We start from the raw sequence: 20,749 nt of genomic DNA on the forward strand, positions 1-20,749 counted from the left end.
TTAGGCTGTCGACACATCATTGTACTCACTGGCAGCAAGAACTTGAAACGGATCTGCAACAAGAAGAAAAGTCCCCACTGGAGAGAGCCAGCATTGCTGACAGACCTCCAATTCCTCTAACTCATCACTGCCAGGTACAACCAGCAATTTTGTATTGCTGAACTTGATATATTTGCCTTTTGTCATATGCTAATGTGGGTATTGAAAAACAATTTTCAAAATGCGTATTCAATTTTGGGTGTTCCATTTATAACCAAAGAGAGAACTATTGTTGCTCAGACGAACTCTTTCAGGAACTTACCATAAATTTAAACCACAACTTAGATTTATACATGAACTTTTTTTTATCGGTAAAAACTTATAAATAAACTTTATATGCTGATATCCAGAGATAAAATGTCCATATACAGCCAAAAGCATGCCTTGACCTCTGTTGTATATCCTCTTTATTTATTAATTTTTTGTGTAACAAAATGTCCATCTGTATGTGGAGTTGTGAAGAGAAAATGTAAAATTAGCTACTTTAAACTGAACAATGCCTGGCATACAGTTATGAACAGTATTAAAACAGGAAGCTCTTCAGGTTACACGAATTAGAAGCACTACCATGATGAAAATACATGTCATTGCAAAGATCGCAAGCCATGTGAAGCACGATGTCTTAGAGCTCTCAGAGTATATCTTCGTGGCTCGCACATTGGCATGGCCAGTACTTGCCAAGCTATGCTCAACAGCTTGCTCAGTAGAATCAAGTATCTGCACTCAGCATAATCAAGTTATGAGACTACTTGATCATCAGTCAACACCAAAAACATGAAACAGAAAAAGGTGAAAGCTATTTAACAAGATTAAGAATTCAATCATTATTGTTCAGGGTAAACATAGTAATGATGTGATTACAATAAGATCCTCCCAAGAGAACACCATGTGATTTAAATATGATCCTTCCAAGAGAATGACACCATGGGATGAATAGGCATGTATTCAAGTTTCCATCAAAGGACACACCCAGTGCATGACAACTGTGTTGACAATCCAAGAGAATAAAGAAATTGTGGTGGAGGTGAAAGAGGGATCTGTAATGGCCGATTATGTTTTTGTTGCAGTACAGGGTGGTGCAGTGATGGAAAACCCTTGGGTGACTAGACTCCAAATGAAGGCAATGATATTGAGAATGTACAGACTTCAAAATAGTACCTGATTGCATTTAGTCAAAACCACATTCTTTTTACTTTCTTTTTACAACTATACAAGATAATCCCACTAATCCTGCACCCACCACAGATTGAATCCCAGACCTTGAAAATGATAAGTATGACTAGGCTACAAGCTTACATCACCCCCCCTCCTCTTTTTACCCTTTTTAATGCGAACCAGACGTCCACGAAATTTTGTTAATAAAATCCTAGAGAAGAAAGAAAAAGAAATGAAGACAACAAAGGTATTTGTTCTTTGATTGGTAAGTCACACACATGTAGTGGATCTTGAACCCATGACTCATCCTCTACTCTATTCTTGTAAGAAGAACAAGGGTCATTTGAATGTAGCCTTGGCTTATGAATAGCGGCAATGAGCTAGCAGCAATGATGCAGTGAAAGAGGCTGGAAGTTGGCATAAATGAAAAGCAGAACGGTGATGGGGGTAAAACTGATTTTTGTTGAAACTTAAAACAATTTAAAAACTCAACATATTATGTACTCCAAGTCACTATATTTAGTTATTATTGTAAAATAAATTGACTTCTTGGAGCATTCTCAATATTATTATGACATCAATTGTTTACTATGACATCATTTATTTCAATGTTAATATTTTTTGAAAAATAAGTCAATTTCCAAGAAGTATTTTCTAAAAATCTATCTCATTTTCCTATGTTTGGTAGCAATCTTAAAATGAGTTGGAAAACCATTTCTTGGCTTCCTTTATTTAGTTTGGCGTGAGATAGAGTTGTTTTCTAGAAAATTTTAGTGGAAAACAACTTCTAAAAAATAAGCCATACTTTTTCTGTTGACAATAGATAGCTTTCCTTTCACCCATTTCTTATGATCCTACCAAACACTAGAAAACACAAAAAACTATCTTCACATAAGGTTTCCATCGAAATGATCGAAGCTAACTAAGAAGAGTCAAGGTATCCTAATCATACTATCATAGAAATGGTGAGATAACAAAAATTGGAAAATAAATCTTTAGAATGCCATATATCCACTTAATTCATGTTAGAAGTGTATAACATGCTCACAGAATTAATACCTCGGAGTTAGAATCAAACAAATCATGACTAGAGTCATTGCTCCCTGATCTCCATGCATAGTGAAGCAGGACAACCAAAACAAAACTAAAACAACAGTAAAATAAAAAGGAATATGACCTAGGAGTCAACACCTAAACCTGATTTGGAGTTAGCACCAAACAAGAAAAGCATTAGGAGTCAACACTTAGGGTGTGGAACTGGAGTCAGCACTAGAGTACCAAACCAAAGAGAGACCAAAAGACTATTTTTTTCATTCATCAAAATATCAACCATTTCCTCAAGGAGTACAATAAGTTGCTTATAAAGAATTATTAAACCTAACTCTAATTGGCGTAGGAAACCCTAATTGCCTTATTACAAAAATAACCTTACTTCCAAATTAAAATTCTATTAGTATAATAAACTACTAGGACCTAAAATATAAAAAAACAATTGACTTGCAAACATTTACAATACTAATTAAAAAATTTCTTGCATCTCCCGCATCACATAGTCATTGCTAAATCAACATGACTTTATACTTTGCAAACAGTGTGATTATAACATAGTACTTGCGAGGAAATGCTCAATTACTTAAAATGTAAGAAAAGGAAATGGTCCAACATGAAGTTGAATATTGACATGGAAAAATTTTAAGATGCACTAAATGCAACTTCTTTAAACAAGTTATTGGGAGTTGAGATCAGTGAGTGACACTCCAACACTAAACTAAAATAGCTAGTAACTTCACCAAACAAATCGTTGGTAGTTGGGTTTTCAAGATCAGTAGGTAACTCTTACAGTTAACTATGTTAGCTTGACAAGGAGATCAGTACTCTGGAATGATGGAAAATTTTAGTACTTTGGGAACTGCCAAAGAGTCACACCAGGGTGGATCCTTTTCACCTTGTTTTCATTTGCATGCAAAACTAGGTAATATGGCTAGCAGAGAACTGCAGATTAAAGGAATGGAAACCCATTGAGGCATCAAGGAACAACCATCTAATTATCTGTTCCTTTCCTGATAATTTACTTGTAGTTTCAAAACAACAATTTGAACCCAAAGAAAAACATGGTGTCAATCTTAGTGAAAAACTTTAATAAAATAGATCCAAAACATTTTTTAGTCTTTGTACCAGAGAGCTGCAGGCTGCAGCAGCTATTCATTCACCTGCTCTAATTAACTATTACCAAAGGCCAAAAATCTCAAGCTATTGTAGTTTAGGCCTGAGTTAGGTGATAATGTGTGCAACACCCACTGGGTGCATGTGCAATTTACCGAGAGAGACAGAAAGAGAAAGCATAAATTGAGGATTAGTCGTGCATTCAAACACTATTCCAAAGGCCAAGAGCTCTAGCACAAATGGCACTTCCTTCTCCAATAAGAATAGTTGAAGGGTGATGTTGTGCATTCATAACCCACTGGATATGTATATAACATTATAACTTACTAATAACGGGAGAAAGGGAAAACCGAAAACCAATTACAAAAGACCAAGAAAAACAGTTTGGATTAACCCTTAACCATTCAAGAGTGTTAAAGTACAACCAAAATTTTCTATACATAATATATATATATATATATATAAGCAATCTCTTCTGTCTTAAATTTTAGCATATGTAACCTCTATCCAAATAGAGATACTCGTTTACGAAATCCAACTATTAAAGGGATCATGGATTTAGTGCACGGCAAATCACCAAAATTCAAAACTTAGAACTCCATCAATAATGTTTTGTAACATTTCAAATTCTCCCTTTACAAAGGTAATTTAAGAAACCGAAAAATTTGAGTAAAATGCACTTACAACCTCTGAACTTTGGGGCAGTTGCACTTGCATCCCTGTGTTATTTTAACCAATCTAGTACATAAACTATAGTACTATAGCACATAGACCCCCTTAACCCTTTTTTTTTTTTTTTTTTTACCAATTTAGTACATAAACTTTGGTACTGTAATAAATAGAATAGACCCTCTAAATTTTTATGTTGTTGTAGTAAGACACCCTCATTTACATCATTTTTGTTAATGACTTGGTGCAAAAAAGGTTAAATTTGATTGAAAGAAAAAATTTTAAGGGGATCTAACTAATACAGTATCAAAATTTATATACTAAATTGTCGAAAGAAAAAGTTTTTTTTTTGGGATAAGTATAGGGGCGAAACTGCAACTAACCCAAAGTTTGAGGGGTGTAAGTGCATGTTATTTAAAAACCTTTATAAATATGACTTTTTTTTTTTGGGATAAGTAAGAAGAGAATATTATTGATAAAAGAATAGCAAGAGAAACACAGAGTTCACGGTAGTGAACAAAGGAAAAGAAGAAACAAAAAGATAGAAGCATCCCCTAATCTATTCTAATAGATGAAAGAAAATCCAAAAGGGTAGAACAATCCGAATAACCCCAACATCGAGACCAATCAAAGAGGGTCCGCCGGCAATACTCTAATAACTGAACCACAGTATATAAATGAATAAAAGACTGTGACTAAGTATGATTTATGAAAGAACACCCTCCACCTAAACACACCCCCACCCCCAAAAAAAAAAAAAAAAGGAAAAGGCATACTGAAGGAAAGAAGATTCCAGAACAGCAGTTACAATCTTTTTTAGGCATGTTAGCAAAACTGCCCACAAGTGAAAAAAAGTGATTACCAGATTATCCACTTTCCTCTAAAAGATGTAGGATTGATTCTTCCAACATTTTCTTCAAACAATTAACATGCTTATGAAACTATGCATCGAACTTTCATATTTCAGGTGATGCAAGACTTGATACATAAATATGTGAGTTCTTACTTTTTCAGTGCTTTGCAAGGAATTGCTCATCATCAGACTGCTCTCCTTAAGTTGCCGTGCCAACCCAACCATTTCATCAGTCAAGTCCTCTTGAAGCTTTCTGTGACAAGAGAAATTCAGAAAAGATTTAGAACCACACAATAGGTAGAACAGTGATTGGATACAAAATTACACCTATTAATGCTAACTGATATTGTTGGACCTGATTGTTTGCGATTGATGCTATTAAAAGGATTTGATTTAATTTGATTTTTTTATCCTCTTTTTTTTTTTTTGAAAAGTAATTTTTATAGCATGGTTTTGAAAATTGGACCATTCGAAGAACCCTTAAAGAGAGAGGTTTAAGGTTTTTGAGGTCGGACCAAGACAAATTGAGGTCAAACTGTGATGAAGTCATTATTAATTTAATAATTATTTAAAAGATAAATAAATATATTAAATTAGTAAAAATAGAAAAATTAACTAAAATAGTCCAAATAAATATAGAGATCTATCTTTCAAATGTATTTTTTATATCATAAATTTCATAAGGCAAATAAGAAATATTAAATCCTAGGTAAACATAAATAGATATTGAGTTTCTCAACCAATCAACCAATGGAGTCAATACTGAATATACATACGAAATTAATATACTCAACATTTTTGTTAGAGCTCAATATTCTTCTCTTTTTATGTATGCTTACATCTGAATTATCTTAGGCAATGCCCAAAATGAAGAGATGCTAAGAAGGTTGTCATCCAATCATACAAAGATCTTATTAAAAACTGCTTGAGAACTTGACTTGGGCATTTGGGCATCCAACACCATCAAAAGTCCTACAGTTCCTCTCTTAGTCAAATTGTCCACAACACAAACAATAGTACTGCTTTCCATATTTTGGAACTCTTGTGACAATAAAATCTTCCTTGCCAATACTATAGCATCTGTGGTACAGTCTTCAGCATAACCCTTAATACCCCAAATAAAGAATAAATTACCAAATATCTTGAGCCACTGAACAAAGAAGTCGAAAGTTCTCAATTGACTCCCTGCTATTCTCGCACATACAAGACCAATCAACAACCACAATGCTTCGTTTTTAAAGGTTATTCACCTTCAAAATATTACCCATCGTTGCTGTCCAAACAATAAAATCAATCTTCCTAGGTACCTTAGTGTGCCAAATGCACCTCCATGCAAAATGTAATCCCATAAATTTTCTCAGAACATTGTGATTAAAGCTAACTTCAAACTTTACATTTTTAGTTGAAATCTAGGATAATTGATACTCTTGTTGACTAGACAAAAACTTTGAATACAATATGTCAAACAGATACTTTGTGGGTGCTAATTCTCAATCTTGAAAGTACTGAGTGAATTGAGGAGTCCTTATCTATTGCCAATCTAAACAGGTAAAGAAAAAACAGGCTCTTTGAAAGGACACATAGGTCAAATCAAAAGATGAACTTGGGAGCCAACTCCAACGCCAAACTAAATGTATTTAGAAAATTTATTCAACCCTGCTCTAATACTTCTTCCATGGGCGAATTCCAAGTGATCCCTCAACCACCTCTGTTGTCGAGCACCCTAAATTTATCCATATTTCACATAAATGACACACGTCTCCAAAGATGCTCCTTCTCAACTCCAAACCTCCACAATTAAACCGGATGTATGGATTAGATTGATCTTTTTTTCTTTCTAAAACTTTTAAAAGACAATTGCAGTTCTTGTAGTGGTAAAGTAATTTAGTTTGCCACACAGTTCCCTCTCCCTATTACATAAAAAATCTAGAGTGAAGTGAGCACTAAAACCCCCCTAGCATAAGGTATTTGAGTCAACAACAACATTTAAGCCCATAAATTTATCCAATCATGTTCATAGTCTGTGTTGTGCAAAAAGAACCTTTGATCCATTTTAAACAACGCATATACTGGAACCCAGGTAGTCAAAGGGAAAATTCACCCTTGATGCACTAGCTGCCTAGATTGCGCAAATAGTGAGGCACCAAAAAAGGTGTGGTTTTGAATGCAGTGAGGTGCCAATAATATGCAGGATATTAAAGTTATACACATTCACAAACCTATCATTGTTAACATCATCAGCGAGGTGCGTTTGTTTCTTCTGTTTCTCATTGTTCATCATCATGAACAACTTGTATTATTCATCTTTTTCTTATTAATAATAGTTCTCCGATTACCTATCAAAAAAAATTAGTTCATAAAAAATAAAAAATCAATTATTAAAAATTTTGATCCAACTTTTTCTTCTTTCTTATAAGTAATTGATTTTCTTTACAAAGAAAGAGAAAAAGAAATTTTTTAAATAAAATCATAGAGAAATGAATAAAAGAAAGGAAACAGACTTAACCTTAAAAAATTGACTTGAGACAACTAACATATAGTGACAGATATAAAAGGTACAACTATGTCTTTTTTAATGCTTATATTTTGACTTGGGTCTATGGTCTTCATTTTGCTGGCGCACTATATTGACGAGTTTTATTAATTGTGTATAGTTATTTCAGGAAGGTCAAGATTTATTGAATTGAAAAATCTTATTCTACTATTATTGGAATAAGTAAATTGGTGGTAATTATGCTAAATTAAAGACAAAATCCGTTAATTTGATGATATGCACATTCCAGGCAGCTGTCACTTTGGCCAAGATGTGCGCTAGGCAAAAAACATGCACCTAATTAAAGTCTCCTCGACTGAAAGGTCCAAATTCATAATAAGGTGCCTTGCCTCGCCCAAACACCTAGGCAAGATCATATTGCCTTTGACCTCACTGACATAAACATCGCTTTTGTGGACTCTGCCCTGGAAAAACCAGGACCAGGAAATGACCTTTTATGTTATGAGTTCATTATTGCATAACAACAGAAATTTAAAAATTTACCTATGCTTTTCAATGTGTACTTGTGCTGCAGCATCCAGTTTGACAGGTGCAGATGAATCAGCCTCAGTAGTGTCATGAATTCTATCTTCACTATTTGATGCAGGCCTGATCAATAAATCAAACTGGTTAGAGTTGACAATCCACAACATAGAAAAGGGCCAACGAGCTAACCAAATCATGATAATTCCAATTCACATACACAAATCTTCTTCTTAGTCTAGGAGTAGGAAGAATGTGATTTTCTCCTGTTTTAGAAGGGCTTTCATTTACAGCAGTCTCTTCCAAGGGCTCCTGGGATACTTGGGTATCAGGTGTAGTCTGAAAATGGGAAAAGTATAAGGATCAAGAAAATATATTCTAACATGTGAATTTAACTTAGGAACATAGAAACAAGGTAATCTCATAAAATTAAAATTATATAGGGAGTCACAGGAAAATTGTGACAAATCACTGCATCAGACAAGTGCCAAATAAATATTACTTTCGTTATCCAAGTGTAGTCAACCAAGAACAACATTTTGTGAGGTTTATAACAACTCAAGAAGAAAAAGAAAGAAACAAAAATAGAGAGACAGAGACAGACAACCTTTACCTCTAATAGCAATACTTGTATTAAATAGAACTAATCAGAGCCATGATTTCACACCAGTGAAAAGAAATGAATAGCAATACAAGAGACTCATTTCAAGGCCCATTGGGTTTGAATTATAAACTTAAACCTGTTTTTCACATATATGAATCAATTATGATGTTTGGATTGGAACACCCAATTTCTTTAAATTTTACAGGCTATTTGATACCCATTCCCCTCTCTGTTTAGTCTTCCCATGTATCACTTAACGAACACACCCCCCCCCCCGGCCAACCCTTTTAAAAAAAAAAAAAGTATTCCTGCCACTTTCATCACTACAGACAAACTCTGTACGGTTTTACTCACCAAAATCATTCCAGCTTCCCTCCCAATTAATAATGAAATCGCCACGTGAGTTTGAGGCATCTTTAACTCTTGAAGGAAAAATCTACTTCTTTATTATACAAATCTAATCTTTTGTTAGCATAATTAGTTTTGTCATAAGCAAAGCTTCTTCACTCATAACAAAAACATATATCTAAAAATTACAAATTTAACAGTACTCTCCTTAAATGACCAAAATCTTAAGTACCTATGTAAACCAACATATAATCCTGTTATAATGTACACGCACCAATGGGGCAGCTAATTTGGAAGCAATCGCTTCAATCTTCTCTGAATAATCATTGACCACTGCCTTTGAAACCCTGTACGAACATGTTCAAGAGATGTTTAGAGAATAAGAATGCAATCCTAAAACCATAATAGCACCAGTAGAACACCTGAATCAGCAACCCAAAACAACGAGTGAAGATAACTATCATTTCAAAGTCAGCCAATTGCAAAATGGTTCTTGTCAAACATGTTTTCATTGGATCTAAAAAATAACAATGAAGAATGAACTCTTTTGATAAATGAAGAATTAACTAACTATTATGTAACAGAATACAAGTAACCCTAGAAAAAAAGTGTAAATCGTGCATAAGTAGCACTTTCTATTAAAGAAATCATTGTATTATGCAATAGTATCTTTTCAAAGCTAATTCAGTCAAAGATTTCTTGTTGGAATTATAATGACAACCATCAGCATTAACTTCATTTAACATATGAAAAGAAGGGGGAAAAAATCAACTATGAGTCCAAAATTAATTACTTATGTCGCAGCAGGGGGAAAAAGGTGCCTGAATATATATATACACTAAATCTCTCCCAAACCTCAAAAACCTTAATGAAACATCTCAAATGACAATTTCAAAGCAAGTTTAGACTTCTTTAGAGGCTTAGGATTGGAAAAATTTTCTCTTTCATTCCTAGACTACCTTCTGATCTAATTACCATTAGCAACTAAGCACCTAACGTCCTTTGAAAAAAAAAAAAAAAAAAAGACCTACAACCTAAAGATTTTTTAGTTATCCTTGTCATTACCTTCAAAAAATGAAGCTAGGGAATATCTAAAAATTCACTATAGAAATAAAATATTCTAAAAAATGAAAGGAAAATAATATTTGTTCTATGTGGCTTGTATTTTCTTAAAATTCACCATACGCAGGCACATTTCTACCACAAGAGACATGTTTAGTTTGAGTGCACAACTTGATACCTGGCCTGTTCGGTATTGGGCACTTTCCTTTACTACAGAAACCATTAAATTTTGATCAGTCAAAAAGGGACTTTTTCTATTTGTAAGTAACGCATGCACCCTATGGATTTTGAACCCGCAACCTCACCCTCCACCTTGCAACTTGCACTTACAAGTGAAAGAGGTGCCAATTAATCTAGAACTCATTGACAATCGGTCCAAGAGGGACTTTTCAAGATTCATGACTTTAAAATCACAACAAAAACTCCTCTAATGTATTTACCTATATTCAAATCCCAACTAAAATAGCAAAGGTATTAACTTTTAACTCAATAACTATTTGGCAATGTCTTTATCTTTCTGCCCTCTCTTTCCAACATCTCAACCTGGAAAGAACTCCAACCCCCTAAAATTGTAATGATTAGAACTTACATCAATATCTTGCAACCCAAGTCCCCACACAAACAGGACACTCCTATGTAAGCTTCTTCTTCTTTTTTTTTTTTTTTTTTTTTTGAAAATTAAAAATAATAGTAAGTTCTAAACACAATAACCATTTACTTATCAAAAAAAATATACGTATATACTTCGAGAGAGATCAAGAGAGAGAGAGAGAGAGAATGGTGACCTTGGTAAGCCTTCGGAAGTTCTCTCTTCAGCAAGCTGTTCTAATTGTTCTCGTAATGTAGCAACATACTACAAAATTCACGTGCATATATTATACAGAAATTGGTATTTATTTTATTTTTTCACTATAATAATTGCTAAGATATACAATCAGAAGAGAAGAGAAGAGAGATGTTTACATGTACAAGTTTTGCCTGGTTTTTCTGTTGAGGTGCAGCCGCAAGCAACCTCTTTAAGTTCACCTCCGTTTTACTCATTCCCATCACAATCAATGTCCTACACACCGTCGTCATTCAATAAAACTAAAACAAATCCCATTTCAAATATCAAACCAAACTCAATTTTAATTTTGAGAAAGATGCTGCCATTAAAAAAAATGAATGATGATCTTGTGTATCGTGTGTGTATTGAGTCCCACGTCAAGTGCGTAAAGCACGGACAGGGCAATTTTTGCCTGCCGTGTGCCCGTGTCGTACGCCTGGGACACGGCGGGAGAGGGGAAAAAGAAGAAGTAAAGAATCCTGACCTGAAACGCTGCGTTTTGAGAGCATCCCTTGCACCCAATATATCTGTTTCGATCTCTCAATCTCACTCTGTCTCACGCCGATCTCCTCTGCCTCTTCTGCTTCTTCCAAATATGCCCTTACATATTTTACGTTTTTCCCCTTTTGCCGCACTTCTTGGGCGGTTTTTATTTATTTATTTATTATTATTTTTTTTTAAATGAAGGTTCATTCTTTTGGTATCCAGGCAATTGCCATGTGTTATACTTCTTGGGCGGTTTTTTTATTTTATTATTTTTATTATTATTATTATTATTTTTTTAAATGAAGGTTCATTCGTTTGGTATCCAGGCAATTGCCATGTGTTATACACTAATGACCAGTTTGATAATGTTGTTCTAGTAATGTTATTTGTATTTTTTGAAAATATATATCATTAAAAAGTATAAAAATATGTGTACTATTGTTTAAACACTAAAAACTGTTGTTTAAAATACACTACCAAACAGCCCCTAATTAACTTGTATAGTAAATTCAACACTCTCCCAAGATAATCAAACTACTCCAACTACAGTGGAACCCGTTTGGTAAATGGTAATGTCGTCTTAGTAAAGTTGTTTGTACTTTGTATTTTTTGAAATATGTATGGGTGAAAAAGTGTGTAAAAATACGTGTAATGTTGTTTAAATACTAAAAACTATTGTTTAAACAACGGTAACAAACGGGCCCTTATTCAAGTGTTTTTCAAACATCATAATATGATTGTTTTAAAGCTTAACATAGATGGAGCATAAAATTGTCAACATACATACGTAGGTCTGTTTAGGATCCACTTATTTTACTGAAATTGAAAATGTTTTACTAAAAGTACTGTAGATAAAGGTAAAAGTTAGTTAAAATAATACATTGAGATTTATGAATAGTACAGTGAGACTAATAACGCACATAGTATGTGCTTATATATACTAAAAAAAATTTTGATGGAAAAAAACAATTATTTTAAACATACTCTATACACACACGCACATATAACCATATCATAATGAACATGTATTGCAAATATTGTATATTTATTTGTTTCTGCATATATGTATGTGTAGTTGTGTACTCTTCACATTATATCCGTACCTGCATGTAAATATCTTTTTGACTCTAACTTAAAGTGATTATATTAGTATATTATAGATAAATTGAATATACATTTTGTTGAAAAAGCACTTAGGCCTTGACTTAGGTGATAAAGGGATGAATAAGTTTTAGTAATCACTTATTTATTTATTAACAAAGAACTTATGGGTACCTATTCCAGCTGCAACAGAGAGGCCCAAGTCTTCCATAATTTCAGATTTAGCTGGTGATACAAATCCTGACGGCAAAGCAATTATAATGCACTTCTTTGGGCAAAGCTTGGCTTATTCTTATTTCTTTCTCTTCTTTCTCTTTTATCACTTTGACTAATTGTGTTTTGCCAAAGATTTTTTTTAGAAAGATTCTTAGATTCTCCATTGGATAAAAAAAAATGAAAAAAAATATAGAAAGAATCTAAATGGTAGAAAATCACTGAACCCATTTTGTAACAAATAGGTATTCCCAAATCAAATATAAAAAAAAAAAAATGCTACCCCTAAATATAATCTGATAAACATGCACATATATATTGCTCTTTAATTAAATGTGCACATATATACCACCATATACTTTTAGTGCGATTGTCACTCCATAAGTATAAATGCTTGTAGAATGTAGGAGGTAAGGGCCGAAATTCAAGTCTCTATGAGAGATCTTCACACACATATATACTTAGACTATTCTAGAGTAGAATTTATATCTTGTATATAAAAAAAAATGTGCGCGCGCGCGCACACACACACACATATATATATATATATATATATTGCTTTAATTAACAAAATCCAAAATGTGGTATGGTCTGGTTTTGAAAATGGCCAAGTTTGTTTTCATTCGTTGAGTTAAAGTTAAAGGATGATAAGGCGTTAGGATTCTTCTTTTCTTGGTTTGAGGTTTATTAGTTGTGTGAAAAAAGAGAAGGAAAGAGAGGATAGATCGGTGGTGATGGTGCTAGATTTCGGGTTTGGGAAGAAAACAGTAATTTTAGAAGTGTTTGGTGGTCGAGAAAGTGAAAGAAAATAAAATTTGTAGGTTCAAAATTTTTAATTAATTTTTTAATTAAAATTAAGAATTAATATTTTTTTTGAATTTTTTATAAATAAAATATATATTCTGATGTGGATTGTATGAGATATTGAGTTGGCATTTTTAAATACAAATTAAAAATTAAAAGCTGATATGAAGTGTGAGATATTAGTAGTTTGTAAAATATTTGTAAAATAGTTTGTGTATATAACATTAATATTCACAAAGTTATACACTAAACAAAAAACTAAAATATGAATAATAATAGAGTCCTCCAAAACCACTTAAAAAATTACAAAATTAAACACAAATCAATTAAGAAAATAAAATAATTATAAATATAAATATACCATCAACAACATAAAATTATGATATACTACGGCGGCAAAGATCTTAGCTTCTTTTAAACAGTTTTTTTTAGACTCACACACTCTCTCTATCTCTCATATCTATTTGGTGATTTTTAGTCCCATTTTTTAGCTCCTGAATACGGAAAAGAAAAATTCAGATATATTATTGACTAGTTGCTTCAGGTACTTGTAAGATTAAAAAAAGCTGAATGTTTTTCTTTTCTTATTTAATTAAAATATTTATTAATGTTTTTCTTTTCTTATTTAATTAAAATATTTATTACCCTTTTCCAAGTAGGAATAGCATTATAATTCTATTCTTGATGGTGTAGGATTCCTTATTAAGGAGCAGGATTTCTCTCCCTATAAGGAGTAGGATTCTTTCAAAAAAAAAAGAAAAAGGAGTAGGATTCTCTTCCTATAAATTAGGCACGCTATTTTGCTCAATCTCTGTTTCTCTCATTGTTTTTATTTGACATTCCATTGTTCTGCTCACATTGCTACTGGTTCTGCTTTCTCTCTCTGTTTATGTGTTTCCGCTCTGCTTTCTCTGTCGGGTTCTGTGTTTCTGTTCTGTGAAGTCATGACTGACAGTTTGCTAAGTTGGGTTGAAAGCAAATGGATGGAAGGGAAATACGAGCAAGCATACGACTTTGCAAAGATGGTGAAACAATATGATCTGTATTTTGAAGGAGTGGAGCGTTACTACATTGCGATGTGTATCATTCACACCGGCAAGTTCAAGAAGAACAAGCTTGGTTACATCGACCTCTATGCACTCCTGGGCTTCACGGCCAGTGATAACCATCAATCACTCATAAAATCACTCATAGCTTCATCAAACAAAGGTATTGTAATTTGGCGAAGTGGGTGCATCCCAACGAGTTTTCCTCTCCAATGGCGCATGAGGCTTTCAAACTCATGGACAAGGCGTGGGCGGTCCTGGGTAACGAGCAGCATAAAGAAGACTATGACGTTTGTGTTTGAAGAGGAAAAATATAGGTTGACGGATCCCTATGAAGTGGGCCTGACGATTCCTCATCCATGGGTCGATGAAGGACGGGTCCATTGTGTGCAAGACCTGTTGTGGACGAAACCATCATGAACGGGCACAACATAGACGGATCAATTGTCCATATGGTAGCTAGAAACCCTAGATGGGAAATACTTGCGGTGCACACTATAGAATCCTAAAGTAAGTAAAATCCTAGCGCAAAGAGGATTCTGGAAGCTACGCACATTAATGAACACCTTCTCTATAAGGAAAAGACTTGTCCATCACGTTTAAGACTACTTAAGAGGATTCTCATAAGGACTTCAACTCCAAGGAAAATAGGTTAACTTTCGACTACTATAAAAGCACCAATACCCTCACAAATCGAGATATGCATAATTAATCCCTCTCTAGCACTCTAGAGTTATGAGAAGTTCTAACTTAACCTTTGGAGGGTACTTGGCCGGCACCACATTGGTGCTCTCTATAGGTCTTCTTTTTTTTATTGTGCAGGTGACATTTCAAGTGTGCGAGTACCACGTTACTCACTAGTGATTTTTCGGCATCATCAGTTGGCGCCATTTGTGGGAAACCGTAGTCGGTCTTTGCGATTTGTAAGCCATATTATCGCTTCTTGGACAAAATAGTTGCATGGTGCTAACTCGCTCGATGGCAACCACCAACAACATCTAAGAGGAGGAACTACCCACGACTGCCCTTGAGAGACAAATGCAAACCCTCGCTGTTGCTGTGGAACGTCTCACCAAACAAAACCGCGACTTAGAAGAACAGCTGCGCCAGAAAAACGTAGCACCAAATAATCAAAGGGAAGACCAAGAAGGTGCTAGTGTTGAGCAAAGAGACCGAGAGGGGCCTGAAGGCAGTAACACCCCAAGCAGATCGAAAAGGAAAATATGAGCCTTCCATCCCTTATGGATACAACACCGCCTCCAATTGTCGCGGAGATGCAGGCGATGAAGGAACAGATGGAAGTAATGGTGAACGCCCTCAAGGGATGAGTGTCCAGTGATCTTAACAACCTAGTCAACCGAACAGATTCACCATTTACTGCAATCGTCAATTCCTTCCCCCTGCCACATAAATTCCACATGCCATACATAGATAGTTACGACGGGGTTAAAGACCCTCTAGATCACCTAGAGACCTTCAAGAATTTGATGCACCTTCAAGGGGTAGCAGACGAAATCATGTGCAAGGCCTTCTCTACAATGCTGAAGGGCCCTGCTAGGGTATGGTTTAGCCGACTAACGCCGAACTCCATCAGTACTTTCAAGGAGTTAAGCGCTCAGTTCACTGCACACTTTATTGGGGGACATAGATATAAGAAGTCCACGGCATGCTTGATGAGTATCAGGCAGCGAGAAGACGAAACGCTGAGATCCTACATAACCCGCTTCAATAAGGAAGCACTCTCGATTGATGAAGTCGACGACAAGATACTTGTGGCAGCCTTCACAAATTGGTTGTGAAAGGGTAAGTTTTTGTTCTCACCCGAAGACCATGTCGGAAGTCCACTATAGAGCCACCAAGTACATGAATGTTGAAGATGCACTGCTGGCTCGAGAAGAAAAGCCCAGGAAAAGGGAGCGACAGGAAGACATACGGCAGGACCAAGGGCGAAAGAAACCAAGAACCGAAGATAAAAGAGATGAAAGATGCTCTGAGCCCCCAGGAGGGAGATTTACAAGCTTCACCCCGTTGATTGCCCTGATAGACCAAGTCCTTATGCAAATCAAGGACGAGGGGGCTCTAACCTTTCTTGGAAAGCTAAAGGGAGATCCAAACAAACGGTCTAGAGACAAGTACTGCTGCTTCCACTGCGACCACAGTTATAACATCGCTAATTGCTACAACTTGAAGCAGCAGATAGAGGCCCTTATCAGACAAGGGAAGTTGCAGAAATTTGTCAGTAAGGAGAAAACGGATCTACCTCCTCAAGAGCAACCAAACCGGCGAGATAATGAGCGCCCTAGACCTACGATCAGAGACATAAGGATGATTGTAGGGGTCAGCAACTGTTGGATCGTCCAAAAAGGCCGGGAAGACGTACCTTAGGGTGGTCCAGAACATCCAGCTAACAGGCTTCGTGCCAAAGATAGCGCGGAAGGAGTGCCCTATCATCGGGTTCTCAGAAGAAGATGCACGACGTCTTCACCACTCGCACAATGATGCGCTTGTTGTCAGCATAGCAGGAGACTACAATGTGCGCCGGGTGTCGGTCGACAACGGCAGCTCAACAGACATCCTATACTACCTAGCATTCCAGCAAATGGGGAATGACAGATCATGGTTAATACCCACGAACGCTCCGCTGGTTGGTTTGGAGGAACAAGGGTATTCCCGTTAGGAACAGTCACGCTCTCGGTAATGGTGGGCTATTATCCTCAATAGATCATTGGGGACTTAACATTCCTTGTGGTCGATTGCTCGTCGGCTTACAATGCTATCCTCCAACGACCCACGCTTAACTTGTGGAAGGCGGCAACATCAACGTACCACCTAATGATCAAGTTTCCTACGGAATATGGGATCAGTGAGTTGCGAGGAGACCAAGTGGTTGCACGCGAATGCTACATTGCCATGCTAGAGATGGAAGATCACCAGTAGACCATGTGTATAGAAGAGCAATGGACCATAGCGGAACCAGTTGAAAAGCTAGAAGAGGTAGTCCTTGATGAATTGAGACTTGAACGGACGACTAGGATGGGGACGTTGGCTAGCCAACCAACGCTTCAAGCCCTCGCAGCTTTCCTTAGGATGAACCAAGATGTGTTCGTGTGGAGCCACGAGGACATGCCCGGGATTGATCCCTCAGTCATAGTTCATAAGCTGAATGTAAACCCCGCATCCTCGCCCATCCATTAGAAAAAGCGAGTGTTCGCTTAGAAGCGAGATAGAGTAATAGCAGAAGAAGTCAAGAAGCTACTGGAAGTAGATTTTATTCGAGAAGTATACTACCTTGAATGGTTGGCGAACATAGTCATGGTCAAGAAGGCCAATGGGAAGTGGTGAATGTGTGTTGACTTCACGGACCTCAACAAGACGTGCCCAAAGGATAGCTACCCACTCCCCCAGATAGATACCTTGGTAGACTCAATGGCAAGACACCAGTTCCTGAGCTTTATGGATGCCTTTTCGAGCTACAATCAAATCAAGATGGAAGAGGTTGATCAAGAGAAAACCTCATTTGTCACTAGCCAAGGGCTTTTTTGCTACAAGATGATGCCATTTGGGCTCAAGAACGCAGGGGTGACGTACCAGAGGCTGATAAACAAAATGTTTGCGCACCAGATTAGGAGGAACGTACAAGTTTATGTTGATGACATGTTAATGAAGAGCCTGTGCAAAGATGATCACCTAGGTGACCTCTGGGAGACCTTCAACACCCTCTGGACATATAACATGAAGCTAAATCCAAACAAGTACGTATTCAGAGTGACAGCAGGGAAATTCTTCGACTTTATGGTATCCTAAAGAGGTATAAAGGTTAACTCGGAAAAGATACGGGCCATAATGGAGTTAGAACCGCCAATGACGGTTAAAGAGGTGCAAAGCTTGAATGGCAAAATTGCAGCACTAAACAGGTTTGTCTTGAAAGCAACGGACAAGTGTCTACCTTTCTTCCGCATTCTGAAAAAATCCTTCGAGTGGACGAACGAATGTCAAAAGGCCTTCGAAGAGTTGAAGAAATACCTTTCGTCTCTACCATTACTCGGCCCATCCAAACCAGGGGAAGAACTCTACCTTTACTTAGCAGTTTCGCCAGTAGCAGTCAATGCGGCATTAATAATAGAGGAAGATGGATTTCAAAGACCTGTCTACTTCGTGAGCTGGGCGTTCCGAAAAGCGAAAGAGAGGTACACTCAAATGGAGAAGTTGGCTTTCGCACTAGTAACGGCAGCACGAAAACTTAAGCCGTACTTTTAGGCACATACCATTGTAGTCTTGACAGATAGGCTCCTGAGAAAAGCCATGAACAACCCTGACGCTGCTGGATGAATGGCTTTATGGGCAGTTGAGCTAAGTGAATTTGACATACAGCACTGGCCCCAAACTGCGATAAAAGGGCAAGCTGTGGCCGACTTCATCGCTGAGTCCGCTTAAACGGAAGGCAAAGGGGCAAAAAACGCTGCATAGTGGACAGTCCACATGGACGAATCTTCAAACAAACGAGCTGGAGGAGCCGGGGTGGTAATCTATAACCCGGAAGGAGATAAGATCGAGTGCATGATCCGACTAGACTTCCCCACAACCAACAACGAAGCCGAATATGAAGCATTGGTGGCGGGGTTAGACCTTGTTAAGGTAGCGGGAGCTGAAAAAGTAGTCATACATTGCGACTCCCAAGTGGTAACAAGTCAGATAAATGGCGGCTAAGAATGCAAGAATGAGAGGATGAAGAGGTATCTGGAGGAGCTGAAGAATTGGATCAGTAGCCTTGAAGTCAGATTCGTTCAAATCTCAAGGGAGGAAAATGAATGTGCCGACTGGCTAGCAAAAGCTGCCTCAGCAAAATTTATGGTTATCCCCTAACAAGATTATCATTTGTTCAAGCCTCCTCGCTTATTGATAACGGATCAAGTGTGCAGGAAGTAGATTCCGAAAGGAATTGGACTACGCCACTGATATCCTACTTGAGAACTGGCGAAGTCCCAGACGAGAAAGATGTCACTAGGAAGTTGAAAGTCCAAGCATCATGATTTGTGCTGATAAATAACGTCTTGTACAAAAGAGGATTCTCTAGGCCATATCTAAGGTGTTTAAGCCCCGAAGAAGCAGATTACGTAATGAGAGAAGTCCACGAAGGTATCTGTGGAAACCATTCAGGGGCACGGTCATTAGTGCACAAACTAATCCGAGCAGGATACTATTGGCCTACTGTGTTGAAGGACACATAAGCTTACGTCAAAACCTGCAACAAATGTCAAAGATTTAGTAATCTGATTAGGCAACCGTCCGAAGAGCTGACCCCTATGACAGCCCCTTGGCCATTCACTTAATGGGGACTAGACATTATGGGCCCCTTCCCGACGGCAGTAAGGCAGCTAAAATTTTTGGTAGTTGGTATCGACTACTTCACTAAATGGGTGGAAGCAGAGGCCCTAGCCACTATCATGGAGAAGAACATTCGAAGTTTTGTATGGAGGAATATCATCTGCAGGTATGGGATACCCAGAGTGCTTGTCTCTGACAACGAAAAGTAGTTTGACAACAGCGCATCCAGGGACTTTTGTTCGGAGCTAGGTAATAAGAATCACTACTTGTCACCCACACACCTGCAGGCTAATGGGCAAGTCGAAGTCACGAACCGGTCCTTGTTCAAAATCATCAAGACCCAGCTCGAGGGAGTAAAAGGCATCTGGCTTGACGAACTGCCAAGCGTCCTATGGGCATACCATACCATAGCAAGAACACCCACTAGAGAAATGTCGTTTCGACTAGCATACAGAAGTGATGCTGTCATCCCAGTGGAGGTAGGGCTCACAAGCTATCGGGTGGAGAATTAAGACGAGGTTAAGAACGAAGAGGCCATGCACCTTTAGCTCGACCTGGTGGATGAAGTCCGGGGGGCAGTCGAGCAGAGGTTGGCATTGTATCAAAATCTTATGGCGAAACACTACAACTCCGATGTCAAGCATAGAGAGTTCCAGATTAGAAATCTTGTACTGTGGAAGGTAATGGGCGCTGCTAGAGATCCTTCGCAAGGAAAGCTTAGGCCCAACTGGGAAGGGCCCTATAGGATTGCATTATGGCAGAGGAAGGGCACCTACCACCTCGAGACTCTAGACGGTAGCAATAAAGGAATTCATGCACCGTCAGCCTTCTGGCACCATCCGTCATAGCACCATACAGTACCTCCATAGCTATGAAGACCCTCTAGGTATTGGGTGAAATTTGGTTGACAGAAAGGCCCAGGTATCGGAGAAGCTCACGGTGAAGTGAGCTCAGTGGAAACCTAAGCCCTGCCTTTAACATTTGTTCGTACACCCCGACACCTTCTACTCCTTCGTAGTAACATTTCTTTGACTTGTAG

At 37.2% G+C, this 20,749-nt stretch overlaps 1 protein-coding gene across 3 annotated transcripts; it reads right to left on the reverse strand.

The window, feature by feature from the left end:
* Positions 1–405: 405 nt before the first annotated feature.
* LOC112037200 (uncharacterized) lies at positions 406–11,348 on the reverse strand. 3 transcript variants are annotated; one of them, XM_065764108.1, is made up of 8 exons: positions 11,220–11,348; positions 10,873–10,969; positions 10,695–10,762; positions 9,122–9,194; positions 8,116–8,234; positions 7,917–8,021; positions 5,033–5,132; positions 406–756 (listed from the first exon to the last, which is right to left on the reverse strand). In XM_065764108.1, the coding sequence occupies exons 2-8, from the start codon at positions 10,954–10,956 to the stop codon at positions 580–582; spliced, it is 726 nt and encodes a 241-aa protein (XP_065620180.1). In that variant the 5' UTR covers positions 10,957–10,969; positions 11,220–11,348; the 3' UTR covers positions 406–579. The 3 variants fall into 3 exon arrangements, with proteins under 3 accessions (XP_065620180.1, XP_065620179.1, XP_065620178.1); XM_065764107.1 differs by having other exon boundaries at positions 10,873–10,995; positions 11,220–11,343; XM_065764106.1 differs by lacking the exon at positions 11,220–11,348 and having other exon boundaries at positions 10,873–11,213.
* Positions 11,349–20,749: the final 9,401 nt, after the last annotated feature.

Source organism: Quercus suber, unplaced genomic scaffold (assembly GCF_002906115.3).
Source record: "Quercus suber isolate HL8 unplaced genomic scaffold, Cork oak 2.0 scaffold_541, whole genome shotgun sequence".
In the NCBI taxonomy this organism is placed as follows: domain Eukaryota; kingdom Viridiplantae; phylum Streptophyta; class Magnoliopsida; order Fagales; family Fagaceae; genus Quercus; species Quercus suber.